Source organism: Felis catus, chromosome B2 (assembly GCF_018350175.1).
Source record: "Felis catus isolate Fca126 chromosome B2, F.catus_Fca126_mat1.0, whole genome shotgun sequence".
In the NCBI taxonomy this organism is placed as follows: Eukaryota; Metazoa; Chordata; class Mammalia; order Carnivora; family Felidae; genus Felis; species Felis catus.
The window spans coordinates 54,351,754-54,372,539 of NC_058372.1; the positions used below are offsets into that span (position 1 = coordinate 54,351,754).

A 20,786-nucleotide genomic window follows, 5' to 3' on the forward strand; every position below is an offset into this window, starting at 1 on the left:
AACAACAAAAAAAACTTTTCATAATGTTTTCCCTAGGAGTGCCTAGGTGGCTTAGTTGGGTTGAGACCCTTGATTTTGGCTCAGGTCATGATCCCAAGGGCATGGGATCCAGCCCTGAGATAGACTCTCCACAGAGTTTGGAGCCTGCTTGGGATTCTCTCTCTCTCTCTCTCTCTCTCTCTCTCTCTCTCTCTCTCTCTCTCTCTCTCCCCCCCCCCCCTTTGCCCCATTCCCCTCTTGAGTGCTGTCTCTCTCAAAAAAAGAATATTTTCCCTAAATAATTTTGCACAACTCATTTCTAGATATAGCAGGTGAAATTTCTTTCAAAGGCCTTCAGACTAATTCTATTGCCATTTTTGCTACAGCACAACTGCAGGATTTAAAAGGCCAGATCTGGGGCACCTGGGTGGCTCAATCTGTTAAGCGTCAGACTTCAGCTCGGGTCATGATCTTGCAGGTCTAGGGTTCAAGACCTGCAACGGGCTCTGTGCTGACAGCTCAGGGCCTAGAGCCTGCTTTGGATTCTGTGTCTCCCTCTCTTTCTGCCCCTCCCCCACTGGCATGCACATGCGCACACTCTTTCTCTCTCTCTCAAAAATAAATAAATTTTTAAAAAATAAATAAAAGGCCAGGTTTCCACTTCTTGGGTACAGTCTTGGATCAAATAAAAGGTAGACATAATTGCATTAGAATGTGCAAAAATCCCATGGAAATGGAAAAGGGACTTCAAGAAGTTTTTCTCAAATTTGAATCCTCAGATTTATTTTTTGATACTCACTAGAATTTTCTTTTTTTTCCCCATTTAAAAAATTGTGGTGGGGTGCCTGGGTGGCTCAGTCAATTAAGCATCTGACTTCAGCTCAGGTCATGATCTCACAGTTCGTGCGTTTGAGCCCTGTATCAGGCTCTGTGCTGACAGCTCAGAGCCTGGAGCTTGCTTTGGATTTTGTGTCTCCCTCTCTGTGCCCCTCCCTCCTCCCTGTCTCTCTCTCCCTCTCTGTCAAGAATAAATAAACATTGGGGTGCCTGGGTGGCGCAGTCGGTTAAGTGTCCGACTTCAGCCAGGTCACGATCTCGCGGTCCGGGAGTTCGAGCCTCGCGTCGGGCTCTGGGCTGATGGCTCAGAGCCTGGAGCCTGTTTCAGATTCTGTGTCTCCCTCTCTCTCTGCCCCTCCCCTGTTCATGCTCTGTCTCTCTCTGTCCCAAAAATAAATAAACGTTGAAAAAAAAATTAAAAAAAAATAAACATTTAAAAAATTAAAAAATTGTGGTAAAATATACTTAACACAAAATTTACCATTTTGACCATTTAAAAAAATTTTTTTAATGTTTATTTTTGAGAGAAAGAGACAGAGTGGGAGTAGGGGAGGGGCAGAGAGAGGGGGAGACACAGAATCTGAAGCAGGCTCCAGGCTCTGAGCTGTCAGCACAGAACCCGATGCAGAGCTTGAACTCACGAACCATGAGATCATGACCTGAGTCAAAGTCTGATGCTTGACTGACTGAGCCATGCAGGTGTCCCACCATTTTGACCATTTTCAAGGGTAGCGTTCAGGGGCATTAAGCACATTCATGTTGTCCAATCGTTAATTACCACCATCCATCTCCAGAACATTTTTCACCTTGCAAAATGGAAACTGTACCCATTAAATACTGACTCCCCATTCTCCCCTCCACTCTCCCTCTGTCAACCATAATTCTACTTTGTGTATCTATGAATTTGACTACTTTAGATACCTTCTATAAGTGGAATCATACAGTATTTGTCCTATTGTGACTGGCTTCTTTTATTCAGCACGATGTCTTCAAGGTTCATCCATGGTATACCATGTATCAGAATTTCCTTCCTTTTTAAGGCTGAGTAATATAATAAATGTCATATTTACATGACACTTTGTTTATCAAGTCATCTGGTGATACACATTTGGGCTGCTACCATTTTTTGGCTACTGTAAATAATGTTGATATGGACATGGTTGTACAAATATTGGTTTGATTCCTTGCTTTCAATTCTTTTGAGTATATACCCAGAAGTGGAATTCTATTTTTATTTTTGTGAGGGACTGCCATATTGTTTTCCATAATGGCTGTACCATTTTACATTCCTGCTGGCCGTGCACAGAGGTTGCAATTTCTCACCAACCTTGCCAACACTTGCTATTTTCTGTTTTGTTTTGTTTTATAATAGCCATTTATCTTTAATTTTTTTAATTAATTTTTTTTTTTTTAAAGAGAGAGCGGGGGAGAGGGGCAGAGGGAGAGAGGGAGAGAATCTTAAGCAGGCTCTGTGCTCAGCACAGAGCCCAACTTTGGGCTTGATTCCAGGACCCCGGGATCATGACCTGAGTTGAAATCAAGAGTCAGACCCTCAATGGACTGAACCAGCTGGGCGCCCCTATAACAGTCATTCTAATGGGTGTGAAGTAGTATCTCATTGTGGTTTTGATTTGCATTTTACTAATGATAAGTGATATTGAATCTCTTTTCATATACTTATTAGTCATTTGTACACCTTCTTTGAAGACATGTCTATTTAAGTCCTTTGCCCATTTCTTAATGAAGCTTTTCCTTTTCTTTTAAAGGGGGTGAGGGTGAGTACATTACTCAAGTTTAAGAGACTGCTAACCAAATCCTAGAGATAAATCCATTGGCTACTTGGGATTAAATTTCCTATAAATAACCACTATGTTTACAAAACAATATTGCAATTATAGGTAAAACATTTGAAATTAAAAATTTTTAACTTTAAAAACTACTGCTTGTGAAATATAATTCACATACAGAAAACTGTGCATAGGAGTACAGTTTGGTGACTTTTTACAAATGAACACATATGTGTAACTAGTGCCAAGATCAACAGAGAGAGCCTTACTAACACCTTGGAAATCCCTCACCCAGTCACTATCCCTTTCCTGCAACGGTAACCATTATCCTAAATTTTAGAGGTTTTTTTTTTTTCCTGTTTTTGTGCTGAAAAAGTCTTACCCATTAAGTACTTTTTGTACCTTACTTTTTGTTCAAATTTACATTTCTGCAGTTAAGCCATTTCATGTCGGTAGTTGTGGGTTATTCTTCTCATTGTTGCACAGTATTCCATTGCATGAACACTGTGTGAATTAGGTGATTTATTCTATCGTTTATGGTCTTTGGGGTTATTTCCATTTGGGGGCTATTAACACAAATGTAGTTGTGAACATTCTTTTGCCGTGTTGGTGCAAGGTAAGTCCTCATTTCTCTTGGCTGGATTAGTGGAAGTGGAACTGGTGGGTCATAAGGTATGCTTCTTTAGGAAACAGTGCCCAATTGTTATTTAAAGGAGTTGTTCTAGTTTACTTTCCGGAAGCAGGGTAGATGCATTCAGTTACTCTACATCCTTGGAGTACTTTGCCAACAGTTGGTATTTTCCTTTATTCCCTCTATTCTATTGTATTTTGAAATATAAAAACAACTGAAGCAGTTTAGATTGCTTTCAGGGGGAACTTTTAATTGTTGGTTTGGTTCTCTCAACTGTTAACCATCTCAGACTTCTTTCTCCAGCCGCAACGGGTGGACTGTGAGTGCGTTTTCAGTTTTGCTCAACATTTTTTGCTCACTCTACCACTTGGATGTCATCCGGTGGAGAAAAAAAAGGTGTGTGTCCAAGGCAGGGCAAGTCCTTTGAGTACTCTGGAAGTCTGATCACTTAGTAGGCGAAACCTATGTGGACCTTCCTCGGTCAGTGCTATATTAGGGTCCACGATCTAGGAGTTCCCGCCCGCCGCTGCAGTCCTCACTGCACACCGGGTTCCCCCAGACGCACCGGGAACGCAGAAGAGCCGCCGGGAACGCGGGAGAGCCGCCCTCCCCGAGAACCAGCCAGAACGCGGGTGGAGCAGGGCGGGAGGACCGGGTCCGCGCGGAGCATGCGCAGAACCAGCCCAGCGCATGCTCCGCAGAGCGGCGCGTCCACAGATGAGGGGAGTCGAGTCTCCCGCGCCCCACCATCCTTGCCGTAGTTGCTGCTGAGTCGCTCGTGCTGAGCCGCTCGTTCTGAGCCCTGGCTGGCAATAAAGTTCGTTAAAAAAATCATAGTCATTTTTAAGAGAGTGAAAGAGGGCGCGAGCCAGCCGGGCGGCCCCGCCGGGGGGAGCTGGCGCGCTGGGAGGAGGAGGAGGAGGTGGCGGCGGCGGCGGCAGCGGTTGCGCCGCGACCAGGAGGAGCCGGTCGCGCCGGGCGGCGGGTCCGTGGCCAGCGGGGACGGTGAGTAGCAGCCTGCACTCCGGGCAGCCGCGCCGCTCTCACTCGCCCTCTCCAGCGGTTCAGGACTCCCCCGGCTTTGCTGGGGAAGGACCCGCTTCTCCCCGGGGTCCCGGGATGTGCCGTACTCCGGGGACTGGAGAGGGGTGTCGGGGACAGGGGCCTCCAGGCCCGTGCTCCCATCCCCCGGCCCCTGAGCGCCCTCTCCCCCGCCTCGGAGCGCCGTGCCCAAGTTCCAGCTGGAGGAGGTGGGCGGCAGCTCCTGCCCGGCACCCGTTCTCCCCGCCCTGCGGCCGGGGCTCCCAGGGTGTGGGTCCCTGGAACTGCCCCTAGGGCGGGAAGGAGCGAGACGGCGCGGGGGAGAGGCGCTGGCCTCCAGCCTGGCTGAGCACCCAGCTTCTCGTCTTTCCCCAGCCCCCAGGTGGGGAAGGGGCGACCCCGGCCGGGAGACACAGCGGCAGGGGGCGTTAAGTGCCGGGTGAGGTGTGTTGGGTAGGAAGGTCCCAGGCTCTACCCCGGCTTTTAGGCCCCCCTCCTCCTTGCGGAGGGGCCCCCTCCTTACCCGCGGCCCCACCCTTCCCTAGTTTCTCACTCAGTGACTGCTAGAATATGAATGAGCCAGACTGCACTATTTCATTGACACTGGCTGCCGCAGAATTTCTTAACCGAGGAGCCTTCAGCAGCTCCCAGACGTAAGAACCTGAGGGTGTGTGAGAGTATTAACTTCACTATCAGGAGTGTCAGCAGAGTCTGAAAAGGGCCGGGTACTTCTTTAGGTTTTATATAACTCCTAACGTCTTACGGGTAATTTCACTGAACCTAACAAGTTTTTTTCAGTGTTGTTATAAACATAATCGTACTGTACTTACGTACAGGCTGAGATGAAAAAGACAACCCTTTTAATCAGTGACTTAGCTCATATTTTTCTTTTCTAGTTTATTAGATTGCATTGGTTGGGTAAGTCTTTAAAATTAAATTGGGGGAAAAGAGTATTTATGTAAAGCATTACTGTAAGCTTTTTAATTATCATACTCAGATTTATGCTTATTTTCTAAGAACTTAATTGTTTTGATATAGTGCCTTAAGTCGAGACAGTAGTAGTAGCTGATAATCACAAGAGTCAGACTGCCTGCGTTAAAATCTGATTGCACGTTCCTTCTTTAAATTAAAAAAAAACTTATTATTTATTTTGAGAGAGAGAGAGAGAATGAGCTGGGGAGAGGCAAAGAGAGAGAGGGAGAGATAATCCCAAGCAGGCTCCATGATGTCAGCTCAGAGCCTGATGCAGGGGCTGGATTCCACCAACCCTGAGATCATGACCTGAGCCAAACCAAGGTTGGAGGCTTAACTGACTGAGCCACCTAGGTGTCCCTTTAAATTTTGTTTTTAAAATTGTATGATAAAGGGCACCTGGGTGACTCAGTTGCCTGAGCCTCTGACTCTTCATTTCCACTCAGGTCATGATCCTAAGGTCATGGGATCCAGCACGGCATTGGGCTCTGTGCTGTGCTTGGAGCCTGCTTGGGGTTCTCTCCTCTCTCTCCCTCCCCGACCTGTGTGTTCGTGCTCACTCGCGCTCTCTCTCTTTCTCTCTCTCTCACAATAAATAAATAAACATAAAATAAAATTAAATGGTAAAAGTGACTTTTTAGGGGATTTGTGGTTCTGTGAATTTTAGATTAATGCAAACACCACTACAATTCGAATTATAGAATAGTTCTTACCACCGCCCCACCTCTGCCAAACTCATGCTGTCCTTTTATATCTTTTCCCTTACCCCTAACCCCTGGCAATCACCAGTCCTTTCCAGATGTCATAAAAGTGGAATCATACAATATGTAACCTTTAATGCTGACTTCTTTTCACTCAGCTTAATGTCTTTGAGATTCCTCCAAATTGTATCAATAATTTTCTTTTTTTATTGCTAAGTAGTGTTCCATTAGGTAGATGTGCCACAGTTGTTTATACATCCACCCACTGAAGGACATTTGGAGTGTTTCCAGTTTTTCGTGATTATAAATGGAGCTGCTTATAAACATTCATGTACAGGTTTTTGTGTGAATATAAGTTTTCATTTTAGGGTATTGCTAAGAGTGGGTTGCAGAGTCATATAAAATATGTTTAACTTTATAAGAAACTGTCATGCTGATTTCCAGAGTGGTTGTATCATTTTGCATTCTTACCAGCAATGTGTGAGAGTACCAGTTGTTCTACATCCTCCTAAGCACTTGGTATTGTCAGTAATTTTAAATGTAAATGTAAAATGTAAAAGTAAATTTAAATTTTAAATTTAAATTAGCCATGCTAATAGACGTGTGGTATCACATGATTTTGATGTGTCTTTTTTTTTTTTTTAATTTTTTTTTTCAACGTTTTATTTATTTTTGGGACAGAGAGAGACAGAGCATGAACGGGGGAGGGGCAGAGAGAGAGGGAGACACAGAATCGGAAACAGGCTCCAGGCTCTGAGCCATCAGCCCAGAGCCTGATGCGGGGCTCGAACTCACGGACGGACCGCGAGATGGTGACCTGGCTGAAGTCGGACGCTTAACCGACTGCGCCACCCAGGCGCCCCTGATGTGTCTTTAACTTATGGTTAACGATGTTGAGTATCTTTTCATGTGCTTATTTGGCATGTATAATCTTTGATGAGTATCTGGCCAAGGGTATTGCCCATTTTTCAAATGGGTTGTTTGCTTTCTTATGTTGAGTTTTTTTTCTTATGTTGAGCTTTGAGGGTTCTTTATATGTTCTGGAAACAAGTTATTTGGTAGATATGTGCTTTGCAAATACTTTATTGTAGTTTGTAGCATGTCTTTTTGTTCTTTTGACAGCATCATTTCCAGAGCAAATGTTTTTCGTTTTTATGAAGTCTCATTTATCAATTTTTCCTTTTAAGAACTCTGCCTAACACCAGGTCAAGATTTACGCCTTCTAAAATATTTCTTCCAAAAAATATGGTTTTATTTTTATTTTATTTTATTTCAGGTTTTATTTTTAAGTAATCTCTACACTGAACATGGGGCTCAAAATCACAACGCCAAGATCAAGAGTCACAGGTTCTACCAAACTGAGCCAGGCAGGCACCCTTATAGTTTTATTTTATTTTTTAAAACGTTTTATTTATTTTTGAGATAGAGAGTGAGAGTGCAGGGGAGTGGTAGGGAGAGAGGGTGACAGAAGATCTGAAGCAGGCTTGGCTCTGCACTAACAGCAGCTAGCCTGATTCAGGGCTGGAACTCACAAACTGTGAGATCATGACCTAAGCTGAAATCAGGAGTCTGATGCTCAACTGACTAAGTCACGCAGGTGCCCCTATATTTTTGTTTTTATTTTATTTTTTAAAAATGTTTGTTATTTTTGAGAGAGAGAAGGAGAGAGAGCATGAGTGCGGGAAGGGCAGAGAGAAAGGGAGACAGAGGATCTGAAACAGGCTCTGAGCTGACAGCAGAGAGCCTGATGTGGGGCTTGAACTCATAAACCAGGAGATCATGACCTGAGCTGAAGTTGGATGCTTAACCTACTGAGCCACCCAGGAGTCCCTTTTTTAAAAAAAGTATTATTATTATTTTAATGTTTATTTATTATTTTTGAGAGAGCACCTATAGTTTTACTTTTACATCTTTGATCCATTTCGAGGTTTAGGCAGATGTTTGCTTTTTTACATATGAATGTCCAATCGTTCCATCACCATTTGCTGAAGACATTGTCTTTTTTCCATTGAATTGTTTTTGCACCTTTGTTGAAAATCAATTGACTGAATTTGTGTGGGTCTGTTTTTGGGCTCTCTGTTCCATTGATTTATGTATCTTTGTCTTTGCCAGTATCATGCTGTCTTAATTAGTATAGCTCTTTGGTGTCTTCAAATTGGCTAGTATGATTTCCTCCAATTTTATTCTTTTTCAAAATTGTGTTACCTATTCTAGTTTATTTGCCTTTCCATATAATGTTTAGGATCAGCTTGTCTTGGAATACCTGGGTAGCTCAGTCTGTTAAGGGACCAACTCTTGCTCTTAGTTCAGGTCATGATTTCATGCTTTGTGAATTTGAGCCTTGAATCAGGCTCTGCACCGTCAGTGTGGAACTTGCTTGGGATCCTCTCTCTCCCTCTTTCTCTGCCTCCCCTGCTTGTACTTTCTCTCTCAAAATAAAAAAAAATAATAATAAATGTAGAATCAGCTTGTCTCAAATACAGAAAAAAAATTCTGCTGGTACTTTGGAATTGCATTAAACCATAGGTCAATTTGGGGAGAAGTGCTATTTTTACTTTGTTGAATCTTCCACTCTGTGAATATGGCATATCTTCTCATTTATTTAGGTGTTTATTTCATTAGTGTTTTATAGTTTTCAGCATATAGATCCTGTACGTGTTTTGTTAGATTTATACCAAAGTATTTAATTTTTTTTGGAACTCTTGTAAATGTCACGTAAAAATTTTTGGTTTCAGGGTGCCTGGCTGGCTCAGTCGGAAGAGCATGTGACTCCTAATCTCAGGGTAGTGAGTTCAAGCCCCATGTTGGGTATAGAGATTACTTAAATAAATAAAACTTAAAAAAATATTGTTTCCTGCTTTCAAATTGTACATTGTTAGGGTATAGAAATACAATTCAGTGTTGTTTGTTGTTTTTGTATCTTGTGCCTTTGCTAACCTGATTTATTAGTTCCAGGATTTTTTTTTTTTTAATTCCTTTAAGTTTCTATAAAGACAGTCATGTAATTTGTGAGTAGGGTCACTTTTATTCATTTTTTCCCTAATCTGTGTTTTATTTGTTTTTTTGTCACCTGTTTCTCTGGCTAGAACTTTGTGTATAATGTAGAACTTTGAGTGGTGAGAGTAGAGATCCTTTCCCTGTTCTTAGTCTAAGGGTTAAAACAGTCACACTTTCAGGTGTGTGGCTCAGTCAGTAGAGCTTGTGACTCTTGATTGCAGAGTCATGAGTTTGAGCCCCATGTTGCAGGTAGAGTTTATTTAAAATAAAAAAAACAACAGGTTTTTAGAGTTAAGTATATAATATTAGCTGGTTGGGTTTGTTTTTTATGTATGAAATTTATTGTCAAATTGGTTTCCATACAACACCCAGTGCTCATCCCAAAAGGTGCCCTCCTCAATACCCATCACCCACCCTCTTCTCCCTCCCACCCCCCATCAACCCTCAGTTTGTTCTCAGTTTTTAAGAGTCTCTTATGCTTTGGCTCTCTCCCACTCTAACCTCTTTTTTTTTTTTTCCTTCCCCTCCCCCATGGGTTTCTGTTAAGTTTCTCAGGAGCCACATAAGAGTGAAACCATATGGTATCTGTCCTTCTCTGTATGGCTTATTTCACTTAGCATCACACTCTCCAGTTCCATCCACGTTGCTACAAAGGGCCATATTTCATTCTTTCTTATTGCCACATAGTACTCCATTGTGTATATAAACCACAATTTCTTTATCCATTCATCAGTGGATGGACATTTAGGCTCTTTCCATGATTTGGCTATTGTTGAGAGTGCTGCTATAAACATTGGGGTACAAGTGCCCCTATGCATCAGTACTGCTGTATCCCTTGGGTAAATTCCTAGCTGTGCTACTGCTGGGTCATAGGGTAGGTCTATTTTTAATTTTTTAGGAACCTCCACACTGTTTCCCAGAGCGGCTGCATAGCTAGATAGTTTTTTAATAGACACCATTAATCAGGTTGAAGGAGTCCTCTTGTGTTTCTAGTTTGCTGTTTTTCTGACAAATGGATGTTGAGTTTTATTATATATTTCGTGTGATATATGTATCAGTTGATATGGTGATGAGGTTTTTCTTTGCTTTGTTAATATGGTTGATTACACTGATTGTTTTTAGGTATTGAACCACCCTTGCATTCCCAGAACAAAGCCCACTTGGTCCTGGTGATTCTTTTTATATATTCCTGGATTTGACTTGCTAATATTTTGTTGAGGACTTTGGTGTGTCTGTGTTCATGAGGGGATATTTGTCCAGTTTTCTTTTTTGTACTGTCTTTGTGTGGTGTTGGTATCAAGGTAATGCTGGCTTTATAAAATAAGTTGGGAAGTGTTCCCCTCTTTTCAGTATTCTGGAAGAGATTGTGTATCGTTGGTGTCAATTCTTGAAAAGCTTGGTAGAATTCTCCCGTGAAATCACCTGAGCCTGGAGATTTTTCTTTGAGTTTTTAAGTTACAAATTCAATTTCCTTTATAGTTATAGGGCTATTCAAATTATCTATTTCATATTGAGTGAGTTGTGGTAGTTAATCCTGTTTAAGGAATTGGTCCATTTCATCTATGTTGTCAAATTTATGTGTGTAGAGTTGTCTGTTGTATTATCCTTTGGAGGCCACAGAGTCCATAGTGACATTCTTGATTTTATTCCTAAGATTGGTAAATTGTGTATTCTTTTTTTTTTCTGTCAGTTATACTGATCTTTAAAGAAACAGTTTTTTGTTTAATTTTCTCTGCTTTTCTGTTTCCAATTTCATTGATTTCTGTTCTTTATTATTTCCATCATTTGCTTTGGGTTTATTTTGCTCTTTCTAGTTTCTTGAGGTGGGAGTTTAAATGATTGAGACTTTTCTTCTTTTCTAAGGTAAGCATTTAGTGCTATAAATTTTCTCTTTCAGCACTACATTAGCTATGTCTCACAGATTTTCACATGTTGTATTTTCCTTTTCATTCAATTAATTTTTTAAAAATTTAAAAATTATTTAAAAATTATTTAAAAATTTAAAAATTAAAAAAAAATTTTTTCTTGTGCACCTGGGTGGCTCAAGTCGGTTGAGCATCCAGACTCTCGATTTCGACTCAGGTCATGATCCCAGGGTCATGGGATCGAGCCCCATGTCAGGCTCCACACTGAACATGGAACCTGCTTAAGATATTCTCTCTCCCTCCCTCCCTGCCCCTCTTCCCACTCATGCTCGCTCTCTCTTAAAAAAAAATTATCTTCAGCTTCAGTCTTTGGCTCACACATTGTTTTTAGTTTGCAAATGTTTGGAGATTTTCCTGTTATCTTTCTGTTTTCTGTTAATTATTTCTAGTTCGACTGCATTGTGGTCCCATTATTTTAAGTTTGTTGAGGTTTTTTTTTTTTTAAATCACCTGGAATTTGTTTTATCTTGGTATATATTTAGTAGATAGATTTAATAGATACTTAAAAAGAAGTATATTCTGTTGTGTGGACAGTTCTATAAATGTCAGATTCTGATTGTTTTATTGTTATTAGACTTTAATTTTGTTTTAAGTATATCTCTTTGTAACTTCTTCAGTGGTTGCTCTGGATATTATACCATATATATATATATATATACACACACACACACACACACACTATGTTTGTACATATGTGTATGTATAAATATATGTATACACACATATGTATATATGTATACATGTAATATGCATATATATGCACTTATATATATACACACATATATATACACTTATATATATAATTTATCACAGTCTTTTGGAGTCAACATTTTACCAGTTCAAGCGAAGCATAGAAACTTTACCTTCCTTTACATTCCTTTATCTTCTCCCATTTATAATTAGTTATCGTAAATATTTTCTCTATACATACTGAAAACCACACAATTGTGTTTGAGTCCAACATAATTTAGAACATTCAAGAGAAGTCTTGTATTTACCTGTATTTTTGCTCCTACCATAGTCTTCTTTTCATTCTTATACTTTTTTTTTTTTTTACATCATTTAATTATGTTTGAGGTGGAGACCTAGAACCTGTACTTGAACAAATCCTCCTAGATGATTCTTATGATTGTGCAAATTTGTGAAGCAGTAGGGACAATTACTGAGACTCCGTGGTGGGGGATGGGGGAAATGTTCTTCATGTTTCAGACTTGTTTTATGTAATGGTTGTATAGATGGATTTTCAGTTAAGGTAGTTGGAATATAATATTGTATAATAGGAATTTAACTAGTAATTTTAAGAAATAGAAGAAATTGACTTTCTGTTCTTTTCAATCTAAAATGCAGACAGTACACATTGTATTACTTTCATTATATGAGTAACTGTAACTAGTCTGAAACTAAAGAAAGAATGTGTGGTATAAGATTATTTATAAAGGACTCATTATAACCTGAACAGTGAAGCACTGTAAGAGTTCAGTGCTGACACACAGTTGTATATTATACAAAATCTTTCTTAGGGGTGCTTTTCTAGGGATAGTAATTATTACTTGTGAGGTTGAAAAAGCAGTTTTCTTAGATATTTTATTTGTTACCCATATGGTGGTGACTATGGAGGATTTATTATGTTGTATGAAACTACCATTTTTTGAGTGCTCGATTTTCATCATGCTTAGTGCTTTATATGTGCCATTGATCAACAATCTTGTGAGATAAATATCCTTAGTAAACTGAAATTTAAAGAGGTCAAGCAGTAACTTCACTAAGAGCAACTTTAAATCAGACCTCAACTCGAACACTCACCATCTTAATCTTAGTCTCCGTGAGAGGTAGAACTATGTAATCTAGGCCTTTATTAATACCTAGATATCATACATTTTGCTACTGATCAGGATTCAAAAATGAATGATATTATTGTTCCTCCTTTCAAATAATTTACATGATCTAAACAGGATGGTAAGGGGGCCTCCATCATGGAAACAAATTCTTGCAGTGCAATATAATTATTTCTCCATAAAACAATTACAGCTTATTTTGTACAATTTTTATGTTATGAAAAATAATTTCATTTTAAACCACAGATTTGAGAAGATCTGATCACCTGGCATTAAAGTTGGTTCAGAAACCTTTTCAACTGCAAAAATGTTGGAGGAAGATATGGAAGTGGCTATCAAGATGGTGGTTGTAGGGAACGGAGCAGTTGGAAAGTCAAGTATGATTCAGCGATATTGCAAAGGCATTTTTACAAAAGACTACAAGAAAACCATTGGAGTTGATTTTTTGGAGCGACAAATCCAGTATGTACTTGGCCATTTTATCCCCTGAATTTTGATTTATGAAGTTTTGATTTGTGAACTATATCTAGGACTTTCACTGGAATAATACTAATTACAGTATAGTCCAAGGTTAGGAGTCTAGTGACTGTGGCTAATGAGACAGTCCGTGGTGGTTTTCACATACTCATTACTGTGTGTATCTTTTTTTTTTCTTTTTAATGTTTCAAGCTTTTATTTAGATTCCAGTTAGTTAACCTATTCCTGTGTATATCTTTATTCTTCTGCCTTTTTTCACCTTTCATCTGTTTTCCCTTCCTCATTTCCCCCCTTTTTTCATACTCCCCTCCCCACTTTCTGTCTTGTATCTGATGTTATATTTATTGGTGGCACCTTGCGTACTTCTTAAAGTCAAACTGATGCTTGACTCTAATGAGATTTCTGTCCCTTATAGGCACAACTTGGAGATTTTGCAGGTTCTGTTCCAGACTACCACAATAAAGCAAGTCAAATGAATTTTTTGGTTGCACAGTGCATATAAAAGTTATGTTTACATTATACTGTAGTCTGTTAAGTATGCAACAACATTATGTCTAAAAAAAATGTACATACCTTAATTTAAAAATACTGTATTGCTCAGGCACCTGGGTGGCTCAGTCGGTTGGGCATCCGACTTCGGCTCAGGTCATGATCTCGGGGTGTGTGAGTTCAAGTCCCGTGTCGGGCTCTGTGCTGACAGGTCAGAGCCTGGAGCCTGCTTCTGATTCTGTGTCTCCCACTCTTTCTGCCCCTCCCCCACTCCTGCTCTGTCTCTCTCACTCTCAAAAATGAATAAATGTTAAAAAAATTAAATATTAAAAATTAAAAAAATACTGTATTGCTAAAAAATGCTAACCATCCTCTGATCTTTCACTGAGTCTTAATCTTTTTGCTGGTGAAGGTCTTGTCTTGATGTTGATGGCTGCTGACTGATCAGGGTGGCGGTTGAATGTTGGGGTGGCTGTGGTAGTTTCTTAATATAAGACAACAGTGAAGTTTGCTTCACTGATTTACTCTATCTTTCAGGAATGATTTCCCTGTAGCATGTGATGCTGTTTGATGGCATTTTACCCACAGTAGAACTTCATTCAAAATTGGAGTCAATTCTCTCAAACCCTATTGGATCACTATATTGTACACCTGAAACTGATACAACGCTGTATGTTATACTATAGTGGAATTAAAATTAAAAACTTTAAAAAAATTCTCTCAAACCCTGCTGCTACCTTATCAGCTAAGTTTATTTAATATTCTAAATCCTTTCTTGTCATTTCAACAGTCTGCACAGCATCTTCACCAGGACTAGATTCCATGCCACTTTCTTTGCTCATTTATAATAAGCAACTCCTCATCTGCTCATGTTTTATCATGAGATTGCAGCAATTCAATCACATCTTCAGGCTCCATGTCCTGCTATTTCCACCACGTCTGCAGATACTTCCTCCATGGAAGTCATTGAACCTTTCAGAGTCATCCGTGAGGGTTGGAATCAACTTCTTCCAAAGTCCTGTTGATGTTGATATTTGACCTCTTCCAGTGAATCACAGATGTTCTTATTGGCATCTACAGTGGTGAATCCTTTTTATAAAGTTTCAATTTACTTTGCCCAGATCTATCAGAGGAATTACTATGTGTAGCAGCCATAGCCTTACACAATATATTTCTTAAATACTAAGACTTGAAAGTCAAATGGCCTGCAGAATGGATGTTGTGTTAGCAGTCATGACAACAACGTTCTCTCATTGTACATCTCCATCAGACCTCTTGGGTGACCAGGTCCATTGTCAATGAGCAGTCATACTTTGAAGGAATTTTTTTCCTGAGCAGTAGGTCTCAACAGTGGGCTTAAAATATTTAGTAAACCATGATGTAAACAGATGTGCTGTCATCCAGGCATTGTGGTTCCATATATAGAGCACAGGCAGGGTAGGTTTAGTATAATTCTGAAGGGCCATAGAATTTTCAGAATAGTAAATAAGTATTGGCTTCAACTTAAAGTCACCAGCTGCATTAGCCCCTAACAAGGGAGTTAACTTGTCCTTTGAGGCTTTGAAGCCAGGTACTGACTTTCCTTTAGTTATGAACGTCCTCCATAGAATCTCCTTCCAATAGAAGGCTGTTTCATCTACATTGAAAATTGGTGGGTTAGTGTAGCCACCTTCATTAATTATCTCAGCTAGATCTTCTGGGTAACTTGCTGCAGCTTCTGCATCAGTACGTGCTGCTTCACCTTGCGCTTTGATGTCATAGAAGCAGCATCTTTCCTTAAACCTCATGAGCCAGTCTCTGCTAAATTCAGGCTTTTCTTCTGCAGCTTCCTCACCTCTCTACCTTCATAGAACTGAAGAGAGTTAGGGCCTTGCTCTGGATTATCGGGCTTTTGTTTGAGGGAATGTTGTGGCTGGTTATATCTTCTGTCCAGATCACAAAAGCTTTCTCCATATGAATAGTACAGCTGTTCCGCTTTTTGCGTTCTATATGTTCACTGGAGTAGCTTGCTTGCTTGCTTGCTTGCTTATTTATTTATTTATTTATTTAGTAGATAGTAAGTAAATATGTAAGTAATCTCTACACCCAATGTGGGGCTTGAGATCAAGTTGTATGCTCTACTGACTGAGCCAGCCGGGCACCACTGAGACAGCACTTTCATTTCCTTCAAGAATTTTTCCTTTCATTCATAGCTTGGCTTACTGGCACAAGAGGCCTAGCTTTCAGCCTGTCTCAGCTTTCAATATGCTTTCCTCACTGCTTAATCATTTCTAGCCTTTTAAAATTTTTTTAATGTTTATTTTTTAGAGAGAGAGAGCACGCGTGCACGTGTGTGTGCGAGTGGAGGAGGGGTGGAGAGAGAGGGAGACACAGAATTCAAAGCAGGCTCCAGGCTCTAAGCTGTCAGCACAGAGCTCGAACCCACGAACCGCAAGATCATGACCCAAACCAAAGTTGGACATTTAACCGACTGAGCCACCTAGCTTTTGATTTAAAGTCAGAGATGTGTGGGTCTTCCTTTCACTTGAACACTTAGAAGCCCTTGTAAGGTTATTAATTGGCCTAATTTCAGTATGGCTGTGTCTCAGAGTAGGCAGGCCCAAGGAGCGAGATGGGGGAATGACTGATGGTGGAACAGTGAGAACACACAAAACATTGTTCCATTTAGTGTGCTGTCTTATATGGAAGTGATTTGTTACAGCCAAAACGATTATAGTAGTAACATTAAAGATCACTATGCACAGATCACCATAAAAAATATGATAATAATGAAAAAATTTGGAATATTCTAAGAATTATCAAAATGTGGCACAGGGACTCAAAGTGAGCAGATGCTGTTGGAAAAATGGTGCTAATATGATTGCTAAATGCAGGGTTGCCAAAAACCTGCCATTTGTAAAAAATACAGTATCTGTGAAGCCCAGTAAAGCGAAGCGCAATAAAATGAGGCATGCTTGCTTTATGTGGAAGGGAAATTACCTGTCTCTCAGTATAGTTTTCAACTTTTATATTATGGGATCCTAAGACTATCTAGAAGTTCGAGAATTGATCATTTGTTTTAAAGAAATAAGAGCAGATTTGGCAGGATTAAATACTCCTATGAAAAGGAAATCTTACTTTAGTAGATCCATTTGGATTCTAAAACACATCAAGAGTGACACTTTTTGTCATTAGTCCTCAGAACTTTTAAGGAAATTTTATTTTAATTTTTTTTATTTTGAGTATAGTCGACACATAATGTCACATTAGTTTTAAGTATACAACAAAATGATTCAACTCTCTATAGGTTAAGCTATGTTCACCACAAGTGTAGCTACATCTGTTACCATACAACGCAATTACAGTATTATTGACTACATTTTCTATGCTGTACCTTTTATTCCCGTGACTTACTCATTCCATAACTAGAAGCCTATATCTCCCACTGCCCTTCATTCATTATGCCCATTCCCCCATACCCCAAGCATGCATGTGTATATGTATATATATATATATATATATTTTTAATTTTTAAAAATGTTTATGTTTGAGAGACAGAGAGAGACAGAGTGTGAGCAGGGGAGGGGCAGAGAGAGAGGGAGACGCAGAATCCAAAGCAGGCTCCAGGCTCTGAGCTGTCAGCACAGAGCCCGACTCGGGGCTCAAACCCACGAACCGTGAGATCATGACCTGAGCCGATGTCAGACGCTCAACTGACTGAGCCACCCAGGCGCCCATATATATAAGTATTTTTTAAGTATTTATTTTTGAGAGAGAGCAAGTTGGGGAGGGGCAGAGAGAGAGGGAGACAGAGGATCTGAAGCGGGCTGTGCACTGACAGCAGAGAACCCATTGCGGGCTTGAAGCCATGAACCATGAGATAATGACCTAAGCCAAAATCAAGAGTCAGACGCTTAACTGACTGAGTTACCCAGGAGTCCCAGAAATAAGTAACATTAAACAAATCTGACTAGCGTAGACATTAGCATTAAAGATAATTGTGCTCATTGTTTTAAAGATTGTTCAGTTTCTAATTTGCATTTTATTATCCTTATTTATTTATTTATTTATTTATTTATTTATTTATTTATTTAAGAGAGAGGGTGCAAGTGAGCTAAGGGGAGAGAGGGAGAAGCAGAGCTCACCTGAAGCGGGGCTCAAGCTCACCCTATGTGGGACTTGGCCTCATGAACTGAGATCATGACCTGAGCCAAAGTCAGATGTTTAACAACTGAGCTACCCAGGTGCCCCTATTTCCCTCTTTTAAAGATACTTCTGTGTTTACTTCCTTTCTCAGATATTTTAAAAGGATTCATTTTAAGTCTTCATAGTATTTATTTTTGTACTTGTTATCTGAACCAAATTAACATTTTAAGTATATAGTTGATCCTTGTTATTTGTAGAGTCCATATTTATATTTTAAGTATACTGTTGATTCTTGTTATTTGTAATTCCATATTTGCAAAGTCATCTACTTGCTAAAATTTATTTGTAATCCCAGAATCAATATGCTCAGTGCTTTGGTGGTCATTCATTGATATGCACAGAGCAGCAAATATTTGGTACCTTACATGCACGTTCTCAAGTTAGACTAAACAAGGTGACTTCCTTTTTTATCTCTCATATTATAAACAAGTGTTTTTTTGTGTGTCTGTTTTTGTCTCACATTTTTGTGCTTTTTGTTGAAGATGTTGCTGTTTAACATGGCCCCAAGCATAGTGCCATCTAGTTTCCCTAAGTACAAGAACGCTATGACGTGCCTTATACAGAAAATATGTATGTTAGGTATGCGTCATTCATACCTACTGCATTAGGTATGCGTAAGTTACAGTGCTGTTGGCTTTGACTTCAACGTTAATGAATAAACAATATGCATTAAATAAGCTATCTTTAAACAGAATCACAAAAAACCAAGGTTATATATTTATTGGTTGGGGAGAATGTAACCAGGGCTTACAAGAACCTAACTCTGTATTTCCCTGGGAGCAGTGTTTCAGTATTTGGTAATGCAGCATTTGCAGTGACTTTATAGAACAGGAATAAGACAATGGAGTGCATGACAAGTAAATTTATAAGTTGAAGGGCAACCAAGCAGGTAAACTGCTTGCTTTTGCTCCTTCCTTCCTCTTGCTTCTTCCTTCCTTTGTCACTCTTTTCTTTTCTTTTCTTTTCTTTTCTTTTCTTTTCTTTTCTTTTCTTTTCTTTTCTTTTCTTTTCTTTTCTTTTCTTTCTTTCTTTCTTTCTTTCTTTCTTTCTTTCTTTCTTTCTTTCTTTCTTTCTTTCTTTCTTTCTTTCTTTCTTTCACTTCTGTCTTTTGCTTCTTTCATTTCTTTCCTTCCTTATTCTTATGTATCACTTGTACACCAGAACCCATTAGAATTTTATAGCAAGAGGAGAGCAAGTATTAACCTAAGGGAATCCCCTTGCCAGTGCCAGTGTCTGAGAGCCACCACTGTCTGTGACTGGTGTTAAAGGAGAAAACAGGACAGGTAAGCTCAAATCATGTATAAAGTTATAGCTTTGAGGGACTGTCTTTCCCCCTTTAGTTTCACTATTGGTAATAGTATCAATATTTAAAAGCACTCAGATTTTTTTCAGAGTGAACACCAATAATGTAGTTTTAAAACCTTCAAATCTTTGAAAAATAAAAATAGGTACAAAGTTATGTTGCTGAAGACATTTTCTTTTACGTATGTCATAAATTCATCTTTTGTTTTCAGAGTTAATGATGAAGATGTCAGACTAATGTTATGGGATACAGCAGGTCAAGAGGAATTTGATGCAATAACAAAGGCCTACTATCGAGGTAAATTGTGGGGTATTTTGCAGGGGGCGTGTTCTTTTGGGTAAACAAAGAACTTCATTTTTTTTTTATTCCACATACAAGGGTTTCTTTTTAAGAATACTTAATTTCAAAGCATTTTAAAAAATCTCTTAGGTCACTATTCTCCTAATGATCTTGTTGAGTGGTAAACAATACTTTGTACTATAGATCATTTGTCTCTGCCTTGGAATTATATGACTCATATTGGCATTCCCAGTTCTAATCAGTTAGAAACTGTTAAATGCCTTTTTTTTTTAATGTTTATTTTTGAGAGAGAGACAGACAGAGCTTCTGTGAGCACAGGAGGGGCAGAGAGAGGGAGACAGAGGATCTGAAGCAGGCTCTAGGCTGTAACCTGAGAGCAGCAAACCCAAGGCAGGGCTGGAACCCATGAACTGCCAGATCATGACCTGAGCCGAAGTCAGACACTTAACCAACTAAGCCACCCAGGTGCCCCATAAATGCCTATTTCTGACCATATGGAGATGACTATGTGGTCAGAGTGGGAACTAGCATGAAAGAAAGCAAAATCCCTGCAAATAAGATGATATTTTGTTATGACTCATGAAATTGCGTGGATAAAGCCGTCTCAGTGCTCTGAGTTCAGAAAGGTGTAAGATACATGTGAAAGGAAAGAACTACAACTATAGGATTTAAGAATAAAATGTGGGGTTAAATTCCTCAAGAAAAGCTGAAATTTCATTCATTCATTCATTCATTTATAAATTACACTCAAGTTAGTTAGCATACAGTGTAATAATGATTTCAGGAATAGGATCCAGTGATTCATCCCCTGTGTACAACACCCAGTGCTCATCCCAACAAATGTCCTCCTTAATGCCCCTTGCCCATTTAGCCCATCCCCCCACCCACAACCACTCCAGCAACCCTCATAGTGTTCTTTTTCAGAGTCTCTTATGTTTTGTCCCCCTCCCTGTTTTTATATTACTTTTGCTTCCCTTTTCTTATGTTCATCTGTTTTGTATCTTGAATTCCACATATGAATGAAGTCATGATATTTGTCTTTCTCTAATACTGCTTAGCATAATACACTCTAGTTGTTGCAGATGGCAAGATTTCATTCTTTCTGATTGCTGAGTAATACTCCGTTATATACAACGGAGTATTTCACATCTTCTTTATCCATTCATCTATTGATGGACATTTGGGCTCTTTCCATACTTGGCCCATTGTTGATAGTGCTGCTGTAAATACTGGAGTGCATGTGCCCCTTTGAAACAGCACACCTGTATCCTTTGGATAAATATCTACTAGTGCAATTGCTGGGTTGTAGGGGAAAAACTGAAATTTC

At 39.5% G+C, this 20,786-nt stretch overlaps 1 protein-coding gene and 1 non-coding gene across 6 annotated transcripts in view; both read left to right on the forward strand.

The window, feature by feature from the left end:
• Positions 1–4,094: 4,094 nt before the first annotated feature.
• The window catches only part of RAB23 (RAB23, member RAS oncogene family), a 90,827-nt gene continuing 74,135 nt past the window's right edge, over positions 4,095–20,786 (forward strand). For all 5 annotated transcript variants that reach the window (XM_045057687.1, XM_045057689.1, XM_023254078.2 and 2 more), the window contains exons 1-3: positions 4,095–4,239; positions 12,952–13,167; positions 19,371–19,456. In XM_045057687.1, coding sequence (XP_044913622.1) covers positions 13,013–13,167; positions 19,371–19,456 — 241 coding nt within the window. In that variant the 5' untranslated portion in view covers positions 4,095–4,239; positions 12,952–13,012. The remainder of the gene's footprint in view (positions 4,240–12,951; positions 13,168–19,370; positions 19,457–20,786) is intronic.
• TRNAR-CCU lies at positions 8,687–8,759 on the forward strand. Its single transcript has one exon. It is a non-coding gene; the product is annotated as a tRNA-Arg (tRNA).